General features: G+C 47.8%; 1 protein-coding gene across 1 annotated transcript in view; it reads left to right on the plus strand.

Annotated features, from left to right (window-relative positions):
• dgki (diacylglycerol kinase, iota) overlaps positions 1 to 19,572 on the plus strand; it is a 273,169-nt gene that overhangs the window by 56,895 nt on the left and 196,702 nt on the right. The window contains 2 exon segments of the mRNA XM_070901690.1: positions 5,026 to 5,086; positions 16,732 to 16,845. Of these exon segments, the coding sequence (XP_070757791.1) occupies positions 5,026 to 5,086; positions 16,732 to 16,845 (175 nt within the window).

Consider the following 19,572-nt stretch of genomic DNA (forward strand, 5'->3'; position numbering starts at 1 on the left):
TGTGCACATCGTACCCACCCGGAGAGGCCACAATTTTTGGCCCAGTCTCTTACCTTGCACTTTCCTGGTCACTCCTATGACCAAACTTACATCCCCAATGAACTTGGATGCACCTTTTCTGTCCAGTATTAGTTCAACAATTGCATAACCCAAGGATCATATCATAGAGCCCTTGCTAACGATACCGCTTACTGTAAGATTACCCGTGCCACCGCCTGTATTCCCCTCTCTTAACGGAAGGGAGACGGAAAAGCATGCTATTGAGGTAAGACAAGCCCTCCAAGCCAATAAAGTGTTTATTTTACATATAATGTATCAATGAACATGTCATGTATCTCACACCACTGTATTTAACTGTATCTTACCATGCTATACATGACTGTAACTAGATATGACCTGTAACCACAAGCATACCTTACCACGAGGGGTGCACTTGCAGGAGACACTGCACACCTGTCCCACACAGGTATATAAAGGCAGATCTCAGGCAAGTGTGGCACTGGAGAGCTGTGAAATAAAGGTGCAGGTCCTGAGTGACCTTGACTTCAGCATGTGCCTCGTGTGAGTCTGTACTGCAGGGTCAGGCCTTTACAGTGGCAACGAGTTACGGGATCAGAGCATCCACAGAATGGCTACCAATGGCTCAGATGAGAAATACAATGCTGGAGATAATTGGGGGGACTTTATAGAAAGGCTCCAGCAAAGCTTTGTGACCAAAGACTGGTTAGGCGACGATAAGGCAGACAAGAGAAGAGCCCATCTCTTGACCAGCTGTGGCTCGAAAACATACGCTTTAATGAAGGACCTGCTGGCATCCGAGAAACCAGCAAGCAAGTCGTTTGAAGAGTTGAGCACACTGGTGAGAGACCACCTGAAGCCAGCGAGCAGCCTACACATGGCCAGACACAGGTTCTACAACTACAGACGCTGTGTGGACCAGAGCATACCCGACTTTGTGGCGGAATTTCGGAGGCTGGATAGTTTATGTGAGTTCTCCGATGAACTAAGGAGAGAAGTACTGAGAGACCTTTTTATTGAAGGACTAGGCCATGCAGGCATATTCCGAAAGCTCATAGAGACCAAGAACTTGACCCTGGAGGCAGCAGCACTGGTCGCACAGACATTCTTGGCAGGAGAGGAAGAAACGAGGTTGATCTATACTGCGGGTATGACAGCTAACGAAACATCGGAACAAGGGATTGACAGCGTGAAACAAGCTGCTACCCCCACACACAGACAAAGGCAGGAGAGCAGGCCTTCAACAGTAGGCAGTGGCGCCAGATGCCATCAAGGGCCACATGAACAGCCGTTCACACCTCATCAACTCACAATGCGAGCAATCAACTACAAACTGAGAGAAGCTCAAGAGAGATCAGCCAGACGCAGCTCATCCTTCGGAAACAATGGAAGCAGTCTGCGCTGCAGATGTGGGGGAAGGCACTCATCAAGGGGGTGTCGATTTCAGCATGCCGTTGGCAGAAACTGCAACTATACAGGGCATCTGGCCCGCATGTGCAGAAAAACAGCAGGTATACGAATCGGAAGGGTCGGAAAGTGGACCAGAAGATGGTAGGGACAGTGCCCGGGACACCGAGGTACAACGGGTCAACACGATCAATGTCCACTGTTCTTACAACAAGACGCCTCCAATAATGATGAGGGTCCTACTCAACGGGATACCCGTCAACATGGAACTGGATCGGGGAGCGAGTCAATCTCTCATGAGCGTCCAACAATTTGAACAGCTGTGGCTCCACAAAAGCAACAGACCAAAACTCACAAGGGTCGACACCAAACTAAGGACCTATACCAAAGAAATCGTCCCAGTCCTTGGCAGCACCATGCTCTCAGTCACACACAAAGGTACGGTGAACCGACTTCCCCTGTGGATTGTCCCCGGAGATCTCCCAGCACTGTTGGGGAGAAGCTGGCTGGCACAACTAAATTGGAAATGGGATGATGTTCACGCCATGTCGTCAGAGGAACGGACCTCCTGCTCAACAGTTCTAAGTCGATTTGAACATCTCTTTCAGCCAGGTGTGGGCACCTTCAAAGAGGCTAAAGTTAAAATCTACATCACACAGGATGCCAGACCAGTCCATCACAAGGCTAGAGTGATGAGGGAAAAGATTGAACATGAACTGGACCGGCTTCTGTGGGAAGGCATTATCTCACCCGTAGAATTTAGCGACTGGGCAGAGGCTCGCGATGCCTGCCCTGAGGAGATCAAACCTTTCCAAAGGCGCATGCATGAATTTATCACTGCAGGCAGACTGCCTGATGTGGGGCAGCCGAGTAGTTATGCCTTTGCGAGGTAGAGAGGCGTTTGTCCGGGAGCTTCACTGCGAGCACCCGGGGATCATTCTCATGAAGGCCATAGCCAGATCCTACGTCTGGTGGCCTGGCATTGACGTGGTCTTGGAGCTCTGCGTCTGAGGTGCACCATTTGTGCCCAACTCAGTAATGCCCCCAGCGAGGCCCCCCTGAGCCCCTGGCCCTGGCCAACCAAACCGTGGTCGCGGGTACACGTAGACTATGTAGGCCCATTCATGGGCAAAATGTTCCTCGTAGTCGTCGATGCATTTTCAAAGTAGATCGAATGCACCAATTTAAACTCGAGCACCACCTCCATCACTGTGGAGAGCCTTGGAACCATGTTTGCAACGCACGGAATTCCTGACATATTGGTCAGTGATAATGGTCCGTGCTTCACCAGCGCAGAATTCCAAGATTTTATAGTAGACCACAGTATAAATCACGTTAAGATGGCACCATTCAAGCCGGCCTCCAATGGCCAGGCGGAACGAGCCGTGCAAATCATTAAACAAGGCATGCTTAAAATCCAAGGTCCCATGCTGCAGAGCCACCTGTCGCGACTGCTGCTGGCATACAGATCTCGTCCGCATTCATTAACTGGGGTTCCCCCCGCGCAACTATTGATGAAATGGACCTTAAAGACTAGGCTCTCGTTAATCCTCCCAGACATGCATGAAATTGTTGAGGCAAAGCGTCGGAAGCTAACTGAGTACCATGACCGAAATTCGAGGGGGAGGTGGAATGAGATAGGGGACAAAGTGTTTGTGCTAAACTATGGCAGGGGTTCCAGATGGCTTGCAGGGATATTAACAGGCAAGGAAGGAAACAGGCTACTGGTTGTACAAATGGACAATGGTCAAACCTGCCAGAGGCATGTAGACCATGTAAAAAGTAGATTCATCAACAACACTGCAGAACCAGAGGCAGACTACAATGTGGAACTCACACCACACCTGGTGGACAGACAGAGGGAACAACCTGAGGAAAGGGCAGTCTCAACAGACAGCCCAGGCGAGATACCAGCAATCATACTGAATGAAACAGACAGCCCAGGCGAGATACCAGCAATCACACCAAAAGAAAAACAGACACCAAGGCAAACAACTGAACCACAACTAAAATGCTCCACGCGAGAGCGTAGACCACCTGAGAGACTGAATCTATAAAGACAATAAGACCTTGGGGGAGGGTGATGTCATGTATCTCACACCACTGTATATAACTGTCTCTTACCATGCTATACATGACTGTAACTAGATATGACATGTAACCACAAGCATACTTTACCACCAGGGGTGCACTTGCAGGAGACACTGCATACCTGTCCCACACAGGTATATAAAGGCAGGTCTCAGGCAAGTGCGGCATTCCAGAGCTGTGTAATAAAGGTACAGGTCCTGAATGACCTTGATTTCAGCATGTGCCTCGTGTAAGTCTGTACTGCAGGGTCAGGACTTTACAGAACAGAACACAGTTTTCACAGGCAATGGGTGCAGGAGTCTAATAGTTCAGGTACTGGACTCGCAATCCAGAGGTTGTGAGTTCAAACCTCGCCAAGGCAAATTAGGAATTACATTCAGTAAATCTGGTAATTTGTGGATTGGCACTCAAGGAAATAAAAACCATCTAAGTTGCCAGATTGTCATAAAAACCCCACTGCAACCCCTACCCAGTCTGGCCTAGTCGTGACTCCAATCCCACTCAGCATGCTTATTGCCCTCAGACCAACTAGGGATGAGTAATAAATGTAGGCTTGCCAACATTGCCGAAATGTCGAGACCAAATCTATATAAAAAAATTCTCCCATACGCTTCAGATTATGTAAAATATACTAAAGATGTAAGCTTACTCACTCCCGAGGTGTTGGCCCATGAGCTAAGCTATTCTAAAACCAAATGGTCCGGCTTTCTATTTCTGGTTGCTAGGGCTCCCACAGCTGCAGTGTCTGAGCGAGCGAGAGCCCCAGCGCTGTGTAATTGTGGGCTCAGCCCTCCGTGCTGTCTCTCACTGAGGGCTGCAGATTAAAAACTGCGGGCACACAACATATTGTTTAATTAACCCAGAATAGCTATCCACCGACACTGAATGAAAACAATCTTCACTGATGTTTGTCAACGAGCGTTTCAACTGACTGACTTCCTGGGTTTTTCATTGTTTGGATGTACTCATGTCTGAAATAACAGGATGTAGGCATGTCTGAAATGACAGGGATGTACACATGTCTGAAATGACAGTGATGTACACATGTCTGAAATGCCAGGGATATAGGCATGTCTGAAATGACAAGGGTGTACACATGTCTGAAATGACAGGGATGTGTCAGCTCCGACTCTCTCTCTGAGAAGCAAATTAACATTTCAAACCATCCCAGCAGTCTGGCTTTACCCTGCTGGTTCAATGTTAAGGCAACCAACTGATTTTCATATATATTTTAAAAATGCAATGCTGGCAACACAGATAAAGCTGAAATCAATACATTCACAGATGGGGATATGCCGCACACCTGACTATTAGTGCACTGTGTGTGTAAGGATAGTGTCAGTACTCGATGGGGAAAGGGTTGGAGTTGAATGGCACACACCTGGTACTCGGTAGCTTGGAGTTCTGGGGCAGATTCTGGACACTGTTGTACCTGTTGGTTTCACTGTTGATTTGTGAGGCTCTTGTGTTGCATTGAATCACAATAAATGTTTCCTGTTCACTAAACAGCTTGGAAATGTATCGAAAGGTCGCAAACCTGCGGATTCTGGCCTGTGGTGGGGATGGAACGGTAAGTAATTATAAGAAATGAAACCTATAATCAAATAGCACCTAAAATAACCTGCATGTAATTTTTGAATTAATGTGTGCTTGGTCAGAGAATGTAGTGGTGTGGGATGTGGGAGAAGGGGGCGCGCAAGGGGAGGGGGGTACGGGTGGGGCTGGGGGGAAATTTAATGTGCATTTTTGTCCCACTGGATCTCCCCTAAAGTCTGAATGAGTTTAACCATATGGTGAGTGCGTCATGCAGAGCAGGTTGTTCCCTCGTCTATGGTGAGTTAGCTAATCTGTGGGTGCTGGAATTGGTCTCACCACCCCTGTGTTTTGAGGGCGATGAGTATGGGCAGGGTTTCTGCTCACTGTTAAGTGACCCCTGCAGCGAATGTATAAGAAAAAAAGGATTGGCCTTTTGTGCAATGCCTCCTGTGCTAGAAAAGCACATGACTGAATAACTCATAACAACATAAGAACATAAGAAATAGGAGCAGGAGTCGGCCATTTGGTCCCTCGAGCCTTCTCCGTCATTCTATAAGATCATGGCTGATCTGATCTTGGCCTCAACTCCACTTCCCCGCCCGCTCCCCATAACCCTTGATCCCCCTATCATTCAAAAATCTGTCTATCTCCACCTTAAATATATTCAATGACCCAGCCTCCATAGCTCTCTGGGGTAGAGAATTCCAAAGATTCACAACCCTCTGAGAGAATAAATTCCTCCTCATCTCCATTCCAAATGGGCGGCCCCTTATTCTGAAATGATTACCCCTAGTTCTAGATTCCCCCACAAGGGCAAACATCGTCTCTGCATCTACCCTATCAAGCCCCCTCAGAATCTTCTACATTTCAATAAGATCACCTCTCATTCTTCTAAACTCCAATGAGTATAGCCATATTCTGCTCAACCTTTCTTCATACGACAACCCCTTCATCTCAGGGACCAACCTCGTGAATCTTCTCTGAACTGCCTCCAATGCAAGTCTATCCCTCCTTCATTAAGGAGACCAAAACTGTATGCAGTACTCCAGGTGTGGTCTCACCAATACCCTGTACAGTTGTAGCAAGACTTTCCTACTTTTATACTCTATCCCCCTTGCAATAAAGGCCAACATTCCATTTGCCTTCCTAATACTTGCTGAACCTGCATGCTAGTTGTTATATATGTTAACTTGTATATACTCTGTACAGCCATCAGAGGGCACATCCACTGGAGTCCCAAGGGATCCCATAATCCCTTGGGAGCACAGATATTTAAGGAGGCCTCACAGGTTGGAGAGGCACTCTGGAGACCTGCAATAAAAGACTACGGTCACACTTTACTTTGAGCTCACAGTATTCAGTCTGACTCTTTCTCCAACGGGGGACGAGATACAGATAGCGAACCCAAAGATGCAGCGAACAGTGGATATTCTGGAGAAATTCTCGGAGGGAGATGATTGGGGAACTTTTGTGGAGCGACTCTACCAATACTTTCTAGCCAACGAGCTGGATGGAGAAGAGAATGCTACCAAACGAAGGGCGATTCTCCTCACCATCTGCGGGGCACCAACGTATGACCTCATGAAAAATCTGCTTACTCCAGCGAAACCCACGGAGAAATCATACAATGATTTGGGCACACTGGTCCGGGAGCATTTGAACCCGAAGGAAAGCGTTCTGATGGCAAGGTACCAGTTCTACACCTACAAAAGGTCTGACGGCCAGGAAGTGGTAAGTTATGTCGCCGAGCTAAGACGCCTTGCAGGACATTGCAAATTTGAAGGACATTTGGAGCACATTCTCAGAGACTTTTCGTACTTGGCATTGGCCACGAAACCAAACTTCGCAAACTTTTGATTGTAGAGACCCCAACCTTGAGTAAGGCCATGGCGATAGCCCAGGTGTTCATTGCCACCAGTGACAATACTAAGAAAATCTCTCAGCATACAAGTACTGCTACAAGTACTGTGAACAAAATGATGTTGTTTTCAAATCGCAACGTACAGGGCAGGTCACACATGCCTGCAACTGCACGTCCGCAGATATCTCAGAGTCCACCATCAAGGGTGATGAATGCAAGGCCATTAACACCTTGTTGGCGCTGCGGGGGTGATCATCGTTTCCATTCATTCCGCTTCAAAGGGTACATTTGCAAGAGCTGTGGAACAATGGGACACCACCAATGCATGTGCAGGTGAGCTGCAAATCCTGTTAATCCTGCAAACCACCATGTTGCAGAGGAGGACAGATCCACGGCGGATCACTTGGAGCTTCAGACCAAGGAGGCAGAGGTACATGGGGTGCACACATTTACCACAAAGTGTTCCCCGATAATGCTGAAGATTGAACTAAATGGACACCCGGTTTCAATGGAGCTGGACACGGGCGTGAGCCAGTCCATCAAAAAGACTATCGAAAAATTGTGATGCAGCAAGGCCTCAAGGCCAATCTTAACTCCAATTGGCATAAAACTAAGAACTTACACAAAGGAACTGATTCCCGTAATCGGCAGTGCTACTATAAAGGTCTCCTATGATGGAGCGGTGCCCAAACAACCACTCTGGGTGGTAGCGGGCGATGGTCCCACGCTGCTCGGCAGGAGCTGGCTGGGAAAGATACACTGGAACTGGGATGACGTCTGAGCGCTCTCGCCCACTGATGAAACTTCGTGTGCCCAGGTCTTAAACAAGTTCCCTTCACTGTTCGAACCAGGCATCGGGAAATTCCAAGGAGCAAAAGTGCAGATCCACCTAATTCCGGGGGCGTGAGCAGTACCGTACGTGATGAGAGAAAGGGTAGAGATCGAGCTAGACAGGCTGCAAAGAGAGGGCACCATTTCACCGATCGAATTCAACGAGTGGGTCAGTCCAATTGTCCCAGTCCCACGGCAACGTCAGAATCTGTGGTGATTACAAAGTAACGATCAATCGTTTCTCCCTGCAGGACCAATATCCACTACCAAAGGTCGACGACCTCTTTTCAACGCTGGCGGGAGGAAAAACGTTCACGAAGCTGGATTTGACTTCAGCCTATATGACGCAAGAGCTGGAGGAATCATCGAAGGGCCTCACCTGCATCAACATGCACAAAGGTCTCTTCATTTATAACAGATGCCCGTTTGGAATTCGATCAACGGCGACAATATTCCAAGAAACATGGAAAGCTTACTGAAGTCGGTCCCGCGCTCCGTGGTGTGCCAGACATCTTGGTTACAGGTCGGGACACAGTTGAGCATCTGCAGAACCTGGAGGAGGTTCTTAGTCGACTCAACCACGTGGGGCTCAGGTTAAAATACTCAAAGTGCGTTTTCCTGGCGCCTGAAGTGGAGTTCCTGGGGAGGAGGATCACGGCGGACAGCATCAGGCCCACCAATTCGAAGACAGAGGCAATCGAGAACGCACCGAGGCCACAGAATGTGACGGAGCTGCGGTCGTTTCTAGGACTCCTGAACTACTTTGGTAACTCCTTACCGGGTCTCAGCACACTGTTAGAACCACTGTACGTCTTACTGCGTAAAGGGGGCGAATGGATATGGGGCAAAAGCCAAGAAAACGCCTTTGTAAAAGCTAGAAAATTGTTATGCTCAAACAAATTGCTTGTGTTGTATGATCCATGTAAGCGTTTGGTACTAGCATGTGATGCGTCGTCATATGGCATTGGGTGTGTATTGCAACAAGCTAATGATTTGGGGAAATTGCAACCAGCTGCTTATGCATCCAGGAGTCTGAGAGAGCCAACAGCATGATTGAAAAAGAAGCATTAGAGTGTGTCTATGGGGTAAAGAAAATGCATCAATAACTGTTCGGGCTAAAATTTGAATTGGAAACTGACCATAAGCCACTGATAACCCTGTTTTCCGAGAGTAAGGGGATAAATACGAATGCATCAGCCTGCATCCAGAGATGGGCGCTCACGTTGTCCGCATACAGCTACGCCATCCGCCACAGGCCAAGCACAGAAAACTGTGCCGATGCACTCAGCAGGCTGCCATTGCTCACTATGGGGGTGGAAATGGCGCAGCCCGAAAATTTAGTCATGGTTATGGAAGCATTTGAGAGTGAGCAATCACCCGTCACAGCCCGACAGATCAGAACCTGGACGAACCGGGACCTCTTACTGCCCCTAGTCAAAAGCTGTGTGCTTCACAGGAGCTGGTCCAGTGTCCCAGTGGAAGAGATAAAGCCGTTCCAGCAGCGCAAAGATGTAATGTCTATATAGACAGACTGCCTTATGTGGGGAAATCAGGTAGTGGTTCCCAAGAAGGGCAGAGACACCTTCATCAGTGACCTCCACAGCACCCACCAGGCATCATAATGATGAAAGCAATAGCCAGATCCCACGTGTGGTGGCCCGGTATCGATGCGGACTTAGAGTCCTGTGTTCACAGATGTAATACATGCTCGCAGTTAAGTAATGCACCCAGGGAGGTGCCACTAAGTTTATGGTCTTGGCCCTCCAAACCGTGGTCTGGGGTCCATGTCGACTATGCAGGCCCATTCTTGGGTAAAATGTTCCTTGTGGTTGTAGATGCGTACTCCAAATGGATTGAATGTGAGATAATGTCGGCAAGCATGTCCGCTACCACCATTGAAAGCCTGCGGGCCATGTTTGCCATGCACGGGTTACCCAATGTCCTGGTGAGCGAGTACCAGTGCCAAATTCAAAGAATTCATGACCCGCAACAGGATCAAACATGTCACATCTGACCCATTTAAACCAGCTTCCAACGGTCAGGCAGAGAGAGTAGTGCAACTGTCATGTATCTTACATTATTATATATAACTGTATCCTAACATGCTATACATGACTGTAATAAGATATGATCTGTAACCACCGGCATACCTTACCACCAGGGATGCACTTGCAAGAGACAGGTATATAAGGACAGGTCTCAGGCAAGTGCAGCATTCCAGAGCTGTGAAATAAAGGTGCAAGTCCAGAGTGACCTTGACTTCACTACATGCCTCGTGTGAATCTGTACTGAGGGGACAGGACTTTACAGTGGCGACGAGTTACGGGATTACAGAATCCACAGAATGGCGAACAACGGATCAGATGAAAAGTGCAATGCGGGAGACAATTGAGAGGACTTTATAGAAAGGCTCCAGCAAAGCTTTGTAACCAAAGACTGGTTAGGCGACGATAAGGCAGGCAAGAGAAGAGCCCATCTCTTGACCAGCTGTGGCTCGAAAACATACGCTTTAATGAAGAATCTGTTGGCACCCGAGAAACCAGCAAGCAAATCCTTTGAAGAATTGAGCACACTGGTAAGAGACCACCTGAAGCCAGCGAGCAGCCTACACATGGCCAGATACAGGTTCTACAACTACAGACGCTGTGTGGACCAGAGCATACCCGATTTCGTGGCGGAACTTCGGAGGTTGGCTATTGTATGTGAGTTCTCCGATGAACTGAGGAGAGAAATGCTGAGAGACTTTTTCACTGAAGGAATAGGCCACGCAGGCGTATTCCGAAAGCTCATAGAGACCAAGAACCTGACCTTAGAGGCAGCAGCACTGGTTGCACAGACATTCTTGGTAGGGGAAGAAGAAACGAGGTTGATTTACAATGCAGGTACGACAACTAACGAAATATCGGAACAAGACGTTCACAGCACTAAACAAGCTGCTACCCCCACTCATAGACAAAACCGGGAGAACAGGCTCTCGACAGCAGGCAGAAGCCATGAAGGGCCACAGGAATGGCCGTTCACACCTCATCAACCCACAATGCGAGCAATCAACTACAAACTGAGAGAAGCTCAAGAGAGATCAGCCAGACGCAGCTCATTCTTTGGAAACACTTTGAACAATGGAACAGGTCTGTGCTGGAGGTGTGGGGGTGGGCACTCGTCAAGGGGATGTCAATTTCAGCAGGCTGTTTGCAGAAATTGTGAATATACAGGACAAAATGTTCCTCGTAGTTGTAGATGCATTTTCAAAGTGGATCGAATGCACCATTTTAAACTCGAGCACAACCTCCACCAATGTGGAGAGCCTCGCAACTATGTTTGCAACTCACGGAATCCACGACATATTGGTCAGTGACAATGGTCCGTGCTTCACCAGCGCAGAATTCCAAGACTTTATAATTGACCACGGCATAAATCACGTCAAGACGGCACCGTTCAAGCCGGCCTCCAACGGCCAGGCGGAGAGAGCAGTGCAAATCATTAAACAAGGCATGCTTAAAATCCAAGGTCCCACGCTGCAGGGTCGCCTGTCACGACTGCTGCTGGCATACAGATCTCGTCCACACTCACTGACTGGGATCCCCCCGTGCAACTGTTGAGAGAAAAGGTCTTTAAAAACAAGGCTCTCATTAATCCTCTCAGACATGCACGAAATCGTTGAGGCAAAGCGCCGTAAGCTGACTGAGTACCATGACAGTAATTCGAGGGGGAGATGGAATGAGATAGGGGACAAAGTGTTTGTACTAAACTATGGCAGGGGTCCCAAATGGCTTGCAGGGACAGTAACGGGCAAGGAAGAAAACAGGCTACTGGTAGTACAAATGGACAATGGCAAAACCTGCCGGAGGCATGTAGACCAAGTCAAAAGCAGATTTACCAACAACACTGCAGAACCAGAGGCAGACTACAATGTGGAACTCGCACCACACCTGGTGGACAGACAGAGGGAACAACCTGAGGAAAGGGCAATCCCAACAGACAGCCCAGGCGAGTCAACAACAATCACACCAATCGAAACAGACAGCCCAGGCGAGATACCAGCAACCACACCCAAAGAAAAACAGACACCAAGGCAAACAACTGAACCACAACTCAGACGCTCCACGCGAGAGCGTAGACCACCTGAGAGACTGAACCTATAAAGACAATAAGACCTTGGGGGAGGGTGATGTCATGTATCTTACATTATTATATATAACTGTATCCTAAAATGCTATACATGACTGTAATAAGATATGACCTGTAACCACCAGCATACCTTACCACCAGGGGTGCACTTGCAAGAGACAGGTATATAAGGACAGGTCTCAGGCAAGTGCAGCATTCCAGAGCTGTGAAATAAAGGTGCAGGTCCAGAGTGACCTTGACTTCACTATATGCCTCGTGTGAATCTGTACTGAGGGGACAGGACTTTACACAAACCATCAAGCAGGGCTTGAAGAGGGTAACGGAAGGCTCACTGCAGACTCGCCTAACCCGAGTCCTGCTTAGCTACCGCACGAGACCCACTCGCACACTGGGATCCCACCTGCTGAACTACTCATGAAAAGGACACTTAAGACAAGACTCTCGTTAGTTCACGCTGATCTACATGAACAGGTAGAGAGCAGGCTGCTTCAACAAAGTACATACCATGATAGCGCAAATGTGTCACACGAAGTTGAAATCAATGATTCTGTATTTGTATTGAATTATGGACAAGGTCCCAAGTAGCTTCCCGGCACTGTTGTGGCCAAAGAGGGGAGCAGGGTGTTTCGGGTCAAACTTTCAAATGGACTCATTCACCAGAAACACTTGGACCAAATCAGACTCAGCTTTATGGACTATCCTGAGCAACCCACCTTGGACCCGACCTTTTTTGACCCCCCAACATACACACAAGTGGCAACCGACACCACGATTGGCCACGAAGCAGAATCCATCATCCACAGCAGCCCAGCAGGGCCCAACACACCAGGCAGCTCAGCAAGGCCAGCTGCACAGCAGCCCAGCGAGGGCCCGACAGATGATTCACCAAAACCAGTATTTGCCCCAAGACGATCAACCAGGGCAAGAAGGGCCCCAGATCGACTCACCTTGTAAATAGTTACACTGTTGATTTTGGGGGGCGGTGGGGGGGGAGTGTTGTTTATATGTAAACGTGTATATACTCTGTACAGTCACCAGAGGGCTCATCCACTGGAGTCCCAAGGGATCCCATAATCCCTTGGGAGCACAGGTATTTAAGGAGACCTCACAGGTTGGAGAGGCACTCTGGAGACCTGCAATAAAAGACTAAGGTCACACTTTACTTTGAGCTCACAGTATTCAGTCTGACTCTTTCTCCATACATAACACTAACATTTTGTGTTTCATGTAAAAAGTCCCCCAGATCCCTCTGTACATTTTGTAATATCTCCCCATTTAAATAATAATTTGCTTTTTTATTCTTCCGACCAAAGTGGAGAACCTCACATTTTCCCACATTATACTCCATCTGCCAAATTTTTGCCCACTCACTTATCCTATCTATATCCCTTTGCAAATTATTTGTGTCCTCCTCACAACTTGCTTTCCCACCTATTTTTATATCATCAGCAAACGCGGCTGTATTACACTCGATCCCTTCATCCAAGTCATTAATATAGATTGTAAATAGTTGAGGCCCCAGCACCGATCCATGTGGCACTTAATTTGTTTAAGTTTGTCTGTTTTTAGTGCCCCCTCCCCTTTTAGCCAGGGGGCACTTGTATAATTTGTATTTTGGTGCCCTCAAAAAAAAGGGGGCACTTGAAAAGATTTTGGAGTGTGACCCCCCTCCTTTAATCAGGGGGCACTTGATTAAAGTATACAACAAAATAGTTATAGAGCTGTTAATGGCAGTGAGCGGTTGAGAGGGTCGTTCAGTCTGACTGCTGGCCTCTCTTCCGCAGTTACATCCGAGCCAGGGTGTCCACCGGTACTCTCGTGGCCTTCTGTGAGAGGTGGGCACCGGAGGGACTGGAGTGCATCCTCACCTCCAGCAACCAAATTTTAATTTGATTTGTTTTACGTCCACAGTTTAATTTGTTTAATGTGTCGGTTTTAGTGCCCCTTTAATAAGGGGGCATTTGATTTACAGGTGCAACTAAAATAGTTGTAGAGCTGTTGAGTTGGGAGTGGGTTAGCCAGTAACATGATGTTCACAAGACTCAATAAAACCCCAGCCAGTTGGATTCAGGGGATCCACGATGAGGCAGGTGGTTGTGAGCCTGGTGAACAAACTGGTAACGTGTAGTGTGATTGTTAAACCTTTGTTACTAAACCAACTAGTTCTGAATAGCAATGTGTTACTATGAATTCCTAAGCAAAGAACCCATGAAGCAAATACATTACAATCCTCTTGTTCTTGAATTCCCCCACCAGAGGAAATAGTTTCTCCGTATCTACCCTACAAAATACTTTTATCATTTTAAACACCTCAATTAGATCACCCCTCAATCCTCTAAACTCAAGGGAATACAAGCCTAGTCTATGCAACCTGTCCTCATAATTTAACCCTCTAAGCCCTGGTGTCACTCCCAATGTCAGCATCAAGCACGCCCAGGTCAAGTATATCACATGTTACACACAGAATTAAGCTTCCTCTACTCTTCCCCCATCATGTCCTCAACCCCAACCTCAACGATCGGTATCTTCTGCATTTCCACTTGCCCACAGACTGCAACCTCGACATACTGCTGACGTCTTCTTGCTGGGAAAGGTATTACATAAGGGAGGGGCCAGCCCTTTGAGATGTTGTCTGATGGCTTGCTGTCAGAGACGACCATGGGACCCTTGTTCTCGTGCACTATATAAGGGTTAGTCCCCTTGCACCTCAGTACAAAATCCCTGGCACAGGATAACGTTCTGCGCTCTGACATGCACTCTCAAGCTCCCTCAAGGCTTGTTACTGTGCCATCTATACCTCTTTGCTCATTACTTTTCTTTGGATGACCTAAAGTGCTTTACAGCCAATGGCATCATTCTGAAGTGTAGTCACTGTTGGAATGTATCATAGAATGGTTACAGCACGGAAGCAGGCCATTCGGCCCATCGAGCCCGTGCCGGCTCTCTGCAAGAGCACCTCAGCTAGGTGCAATTTTTTTTCTTTCAGGTACTTATCCAATTCCCTTTCAAAATCCATGATTGAGTCTGCCTCCATCACCCTCTCAAGCAGTGCATTCCAGATCCTAACCGTTTTCCCTCATGTCGCTTTTGGTCCTTTTGCCACCTTAAATCTGTGTCCTCTGGTTGTCGACCCTTCCGCCAATGGGAGCAGGTTCTCTATCTACTCTGTCCAGAACCTCATGGTGTAATACTTCATTGGTTGTAAAGTGCTTTTGGGACGTCCTGAGGCTGTGAAAGGTGCTATAGAAATACAAGTTCTTTTCATTTTTTCCTCAAGTGGCAGCAGTTTAGCCAATGGCGCTCTTCCAGGAGCATTACTCCTCCTGTGGTGTTCTGTTTGTTTTCGTGCAAGTGCCCACCCCTAATTCAGCGATTGCAACTAAGTTATCTTGCACGGTGCGGTTTGGTAAAACACCCAGACACTGCTCAGTGGAGCGGGTTCTGATATACGATGTGGGAGTAGGTAGGGTCGCACTGAAACACCTCCAACCAGTGACACCACATGCCAAGGGGAGGTATGTTCATTTTTGCTCCCCTCCCAGTAAGAATGTAGACCAGTCCACGCCAGCAGCGTGGCAAGGATGCTCCTTAGAAGAACAATAAAAGTAACCTCTCCCTTCCCACACGAGCAGCTCTCTGCCCCTTAGTGTCAGATTGCCAATTCAGTTCGAATCAATGCCAAATTGGGCCCAATTTTATAATGCGGGCCCACATCCACTGAGAGCTAGGTTGAGACGAATAGAGGTGCATGCACAGCACACAATGTTTTCTGTTTTAATATATAACATTCTCCAATGCTGGTTCTTTATTGCTGATGCTGAAGGAATAAAATGGAAAATCTGAGCACAACTTTTCTAGTAGAAACTATAATAACGTCACCCCATTCTCCAAACCCCAGCAGGCTTCCTGATTTAACAAAAAAAGAAACACTTGCATTTATATAGCGCCTTTCACAACCACCAAACGCCTCAAAGCGCTTTACAGCCAATGAAGTACTTTTGGAGTGTAGTCACTGTTGTAATGTGGGAAACATGGCAGCCAATTTGCGTACAGCAAACTCCCACAAACAGCAATGTGATAATGACCAGATAATCTGTTTTTGTTATATTGATTGAGAGATAAATATTGGCCAGGACATCGGGGATAACTCCCCTGCTCTTCTTCGAAATAGTGCCATGTGATCGTTTATGTCAATTTAAGGGCAGATGGGGTCTCGCTTTAACATCTCATCTGATAGATGGCACCTCCGATAGTGCGGAATTCCCTCGGCACTGCAATGGAGTGCCAGCCTAGATTTATTTTTGAACTCAAGTCCCTGAAATTTTAATTTGATTTGTTTTACATCCAAAGTTTAATTTGTTTAATGTGTCGGTTTTAGTGCCCCTTTAATAAGGGGGCATTTGATTTACATTTGATTTACAGGTGCAACTAAAATAGTTGTAGAGCTGTTGAGTTGGGAGTGGGTTAGCCAGTCACATGATATTCATAAGACTCAATAAAACCCCAGCCAGTTGGGTTCGGGGGATCCACGATGAGGCAGGTGGTTGTGAGCCTGGTGGATGAACTGGTAATGTGTAGTGTGATTGTTAAACCGTTGTTAATAAACCAGCTAGTTCTGAATAGCAATGTTTTCCTATGAATTCTTAAGCAAAGAACCCATGAAGCAAATACGTTACAGTCCTCTTGTTCTTGAATTCCCCCACCAGGGGCCGGACACAGAGCGGGACTTGAACCCACAACAGAGGCGAGAGTGCTGCCCACTGAGCAGCAGCTGACAAGAATAAAGGTGCCAGCCTATTGAGGCTGAATGTTTCCTCAAGCTGATCAGTAATGTTTTCTCTCTCTCTTCCTCTGTCCAGGTGGGCTGGATTCTTTCCCTATTGGATGAACTGCAGCTCAGTCCCCAGCCTCCAGTTGCAGTGCTCCCTCTGGGGACAGGAAATGACCTGGCCCGTACTCTCAACTGGGGAGGGGTAGGTACATCACTTGGCCACCCCACAGGTACTACCATAAGACGGAGAATGAAAACATGGCGTGCGGCCTGTCAGCTGGCATCTGGTGAACGGGACTCTGTGACCAGCGGTGATAACATGGACCGGCAAATTCCTCACAGTCACTCTCGCGAGTTGTTGTGATCTGGAATGTGCTGCCTGAAAGGGCGGTGGGAGCAGATTCAATAATGGCCCAGAAATCCCGACGTTCTGGGCCTGTACGGAGTGTGTACGGACCCAGGAAGGCATCGGAAAAGCCGGTTTTTAGCGCACAATGCGCATGTGCTGAAAACCGGCTTTTCCAATCTGTCAAGCTGGAGCCTGACAGATGATCCACATCTCGGGAGCGAGGCTATTTGCCAGGGCAAGATTGCAGGATTTACCCATATCTTGCCCAGCAAATGCCCTCAAAACTCATGCGCCTGATAAAAGCAGGCACATAGCTTACTGTTATAGCGCTAAAACATGTTAAAATAAAATTATAAAAAACATGTTTTATTGTTAAAATCCCTCCTCACTATGGTAAGTTTATTTTTAATCATAATTAATAAAAATTGGAAAAATATTTTATTTTTATAAGACATTAATAACTTCAATTTCAATTAATTTTAAATATGTATGGTATGTTTTTTATTTATTTTTATTGTGTGTTTGTTTTTTGTCCCATTAATAGCAATGAGACCTGGTAGATGTGGAGTTATTGCTATTAATGAGAAAGCTGTGGAATACTGTACCTGACAGCGGCAGAGCAGGAGCAGCTCTGAGCAACTTCCCAGCCATGAAGGGGGTTGGAAATCTGCCCGAGCTAATGGGAGTACACGATGTGAACTCTCCACTCGAAGTAAACTGAAAATCTATTCAGGACTTTTAATAATATTCAAGAATATGTGAAAAATAAATCCGATAACTCAGTTAATGAAGGAGATCACTTGTGTTAGTGCTGGGCCCTACACACCAGAGAGTTGCTAAGTTCGATTCCTGCTCCATGGTGCTGGGCTAGCTTATCTCCATGGTGCCCGCTCCTATCCAGTACTCCTATCCAGTGTGTGGCCATCTGATAAGGATAGGATCGAGATTGACTGCGCTGACCCACATGGCCAAATAGCCTGCGGACATTCACTATCCAGTGCTCACACGTGATGGTTACTTCAGCCAGGCACAGTACGCTCCACTTATAGCAGGCACACTAACGTTAACGCAATTAGCCTGCAGTAGCTGGTAGTCAGGGTATTGTCATTTAGAGACACCAAGGGAAATCGGAAACAGAGAAGGAAAAAACGGCTGTTTGATTTCGTTTCTAGCCCTGCGTGATTAACAAAATTTAACGTGGAACGGGGTCAACAGATGGCTTGTCCATGATTTAAAACCAAGGGTTTTCCAATGTTCCCAAATTATATACCGATTGGGGAATTGAGAGCTGGTAAAATGCAGAAGGGATTCGAATTGTAAAGGACACGTTAGTTTGCAGTACCTAAAGCTCTGATTGGATCCCCTTGATCACAAGATCTGATTGCTGATTGGTTCCCTTGGAGGATAAGACACACCCAGCAGTTTCTCTGGAATGAATAATTAGATCCTCCCCGCCTACGGAATCAGTGACTTTGCAGAGTGTAATTCCAGCCATTCTGACTCCAGACAGACCAGAGCTCACGTGGAACAGACAGGGCTCACTCTCACAGGTTATAGACCTTCTCCCACCCCCTCCCCCCCCCTCCCCCCCCCCCAAACAAGTCCCTGTCCCCACTGCCCAAGTTCCTGACCTGCTCCTTCACTCACTCACTTATTCTCTCTCTCTCCCCCCAATCTCTCTCTCCCACCAGTCTCTCTCACCACCCCCCCACACCACCCCCAGTCTCTCTCTTCCCCCCCAGTCCCTCTCTCTCTCTCTCTCCCCCCTCAGTCTCTCTCTCTTTCCCCCCCCCAGTCTCTCTCTTTCCCCCAGTCTCTCTCTCTCTTTCCCCCAGTCTCTCTCTCTCCTACAGTATCTCTCTCTCTCGCCCCGTCTCTCTCTCTCTCTCTCTTTCCCCCAGTCTCTCTCTCTCCTTCCCCCAGTCTCTCTCTCTCCTACAGTCTCTCTCCCTCTCTCGCCCCGAGTCTCTCTCTCTCTCTCTCTCCCCCGCAGTCTCTCTCTCTCGCTCTCTCTCCCCCAATCTCTCTCTCTCTCTGCCCCAATCAATCTCTCTCCCCCAGACTCTCTCCCCCCAGTCGCTATATCTCTCTCTCCCCCAGTCACTCGATCTCTCTCTCTCCTCCTAGTCTCTCTCTTCCCCTCCCCACACTCTCTCTTTCTCTCTCTCTCTTCCCCCCCCATACTCTCTCTCTCCTCCACTCTCTTTTCCCCCCCCGTCTCTCTCTCTCTCTCTCTCCCCCGCAGTCTCTCTCTCTCTCTCTCTGCCCCAATCTCCCTCTCTCCCCCAGACTCTCTCCCTCCAGTCGCTATATCTCTCTCTCCCCCAGTCACTCGATCTCTCTCTCTCCTCCTAGTCTCTCTCTCCCCCTCCCCACACTCTCTCTTTCTCTCTCTCTCTCCCTCCCCCACACTCTCTCTCTCTCTCTCTCTCTCCCCACCCACACTCTCTCTCTCTTCCCCCCCCCATACTCTCTCTCCTCCACTCTCTTTTCCCCCCCGTCTCTCTCTCTCTCTCTCTCTCTCTCTCCCCCGCAGTCTCTCTCTCTCTCTCTCCCCCAATCTCTCTCTCTCTCTCTGCC

This window comes from Pristiophorus japonicus, chromosome 15, assembly GCF_044704955.1.
Source record: "Pristiophorus japonicus isolate sPriJap1 chromosome 15, sPriJap1.hap1, whole genome shotgun sequence".
Classification (NCBI taxonomy): domain Eukaryota; kingdom Metazoa; phylum Chordata; class Chondrichthyes; family Pristiophoridae; genus Pristiophorus; species Pristiophorus japonicus.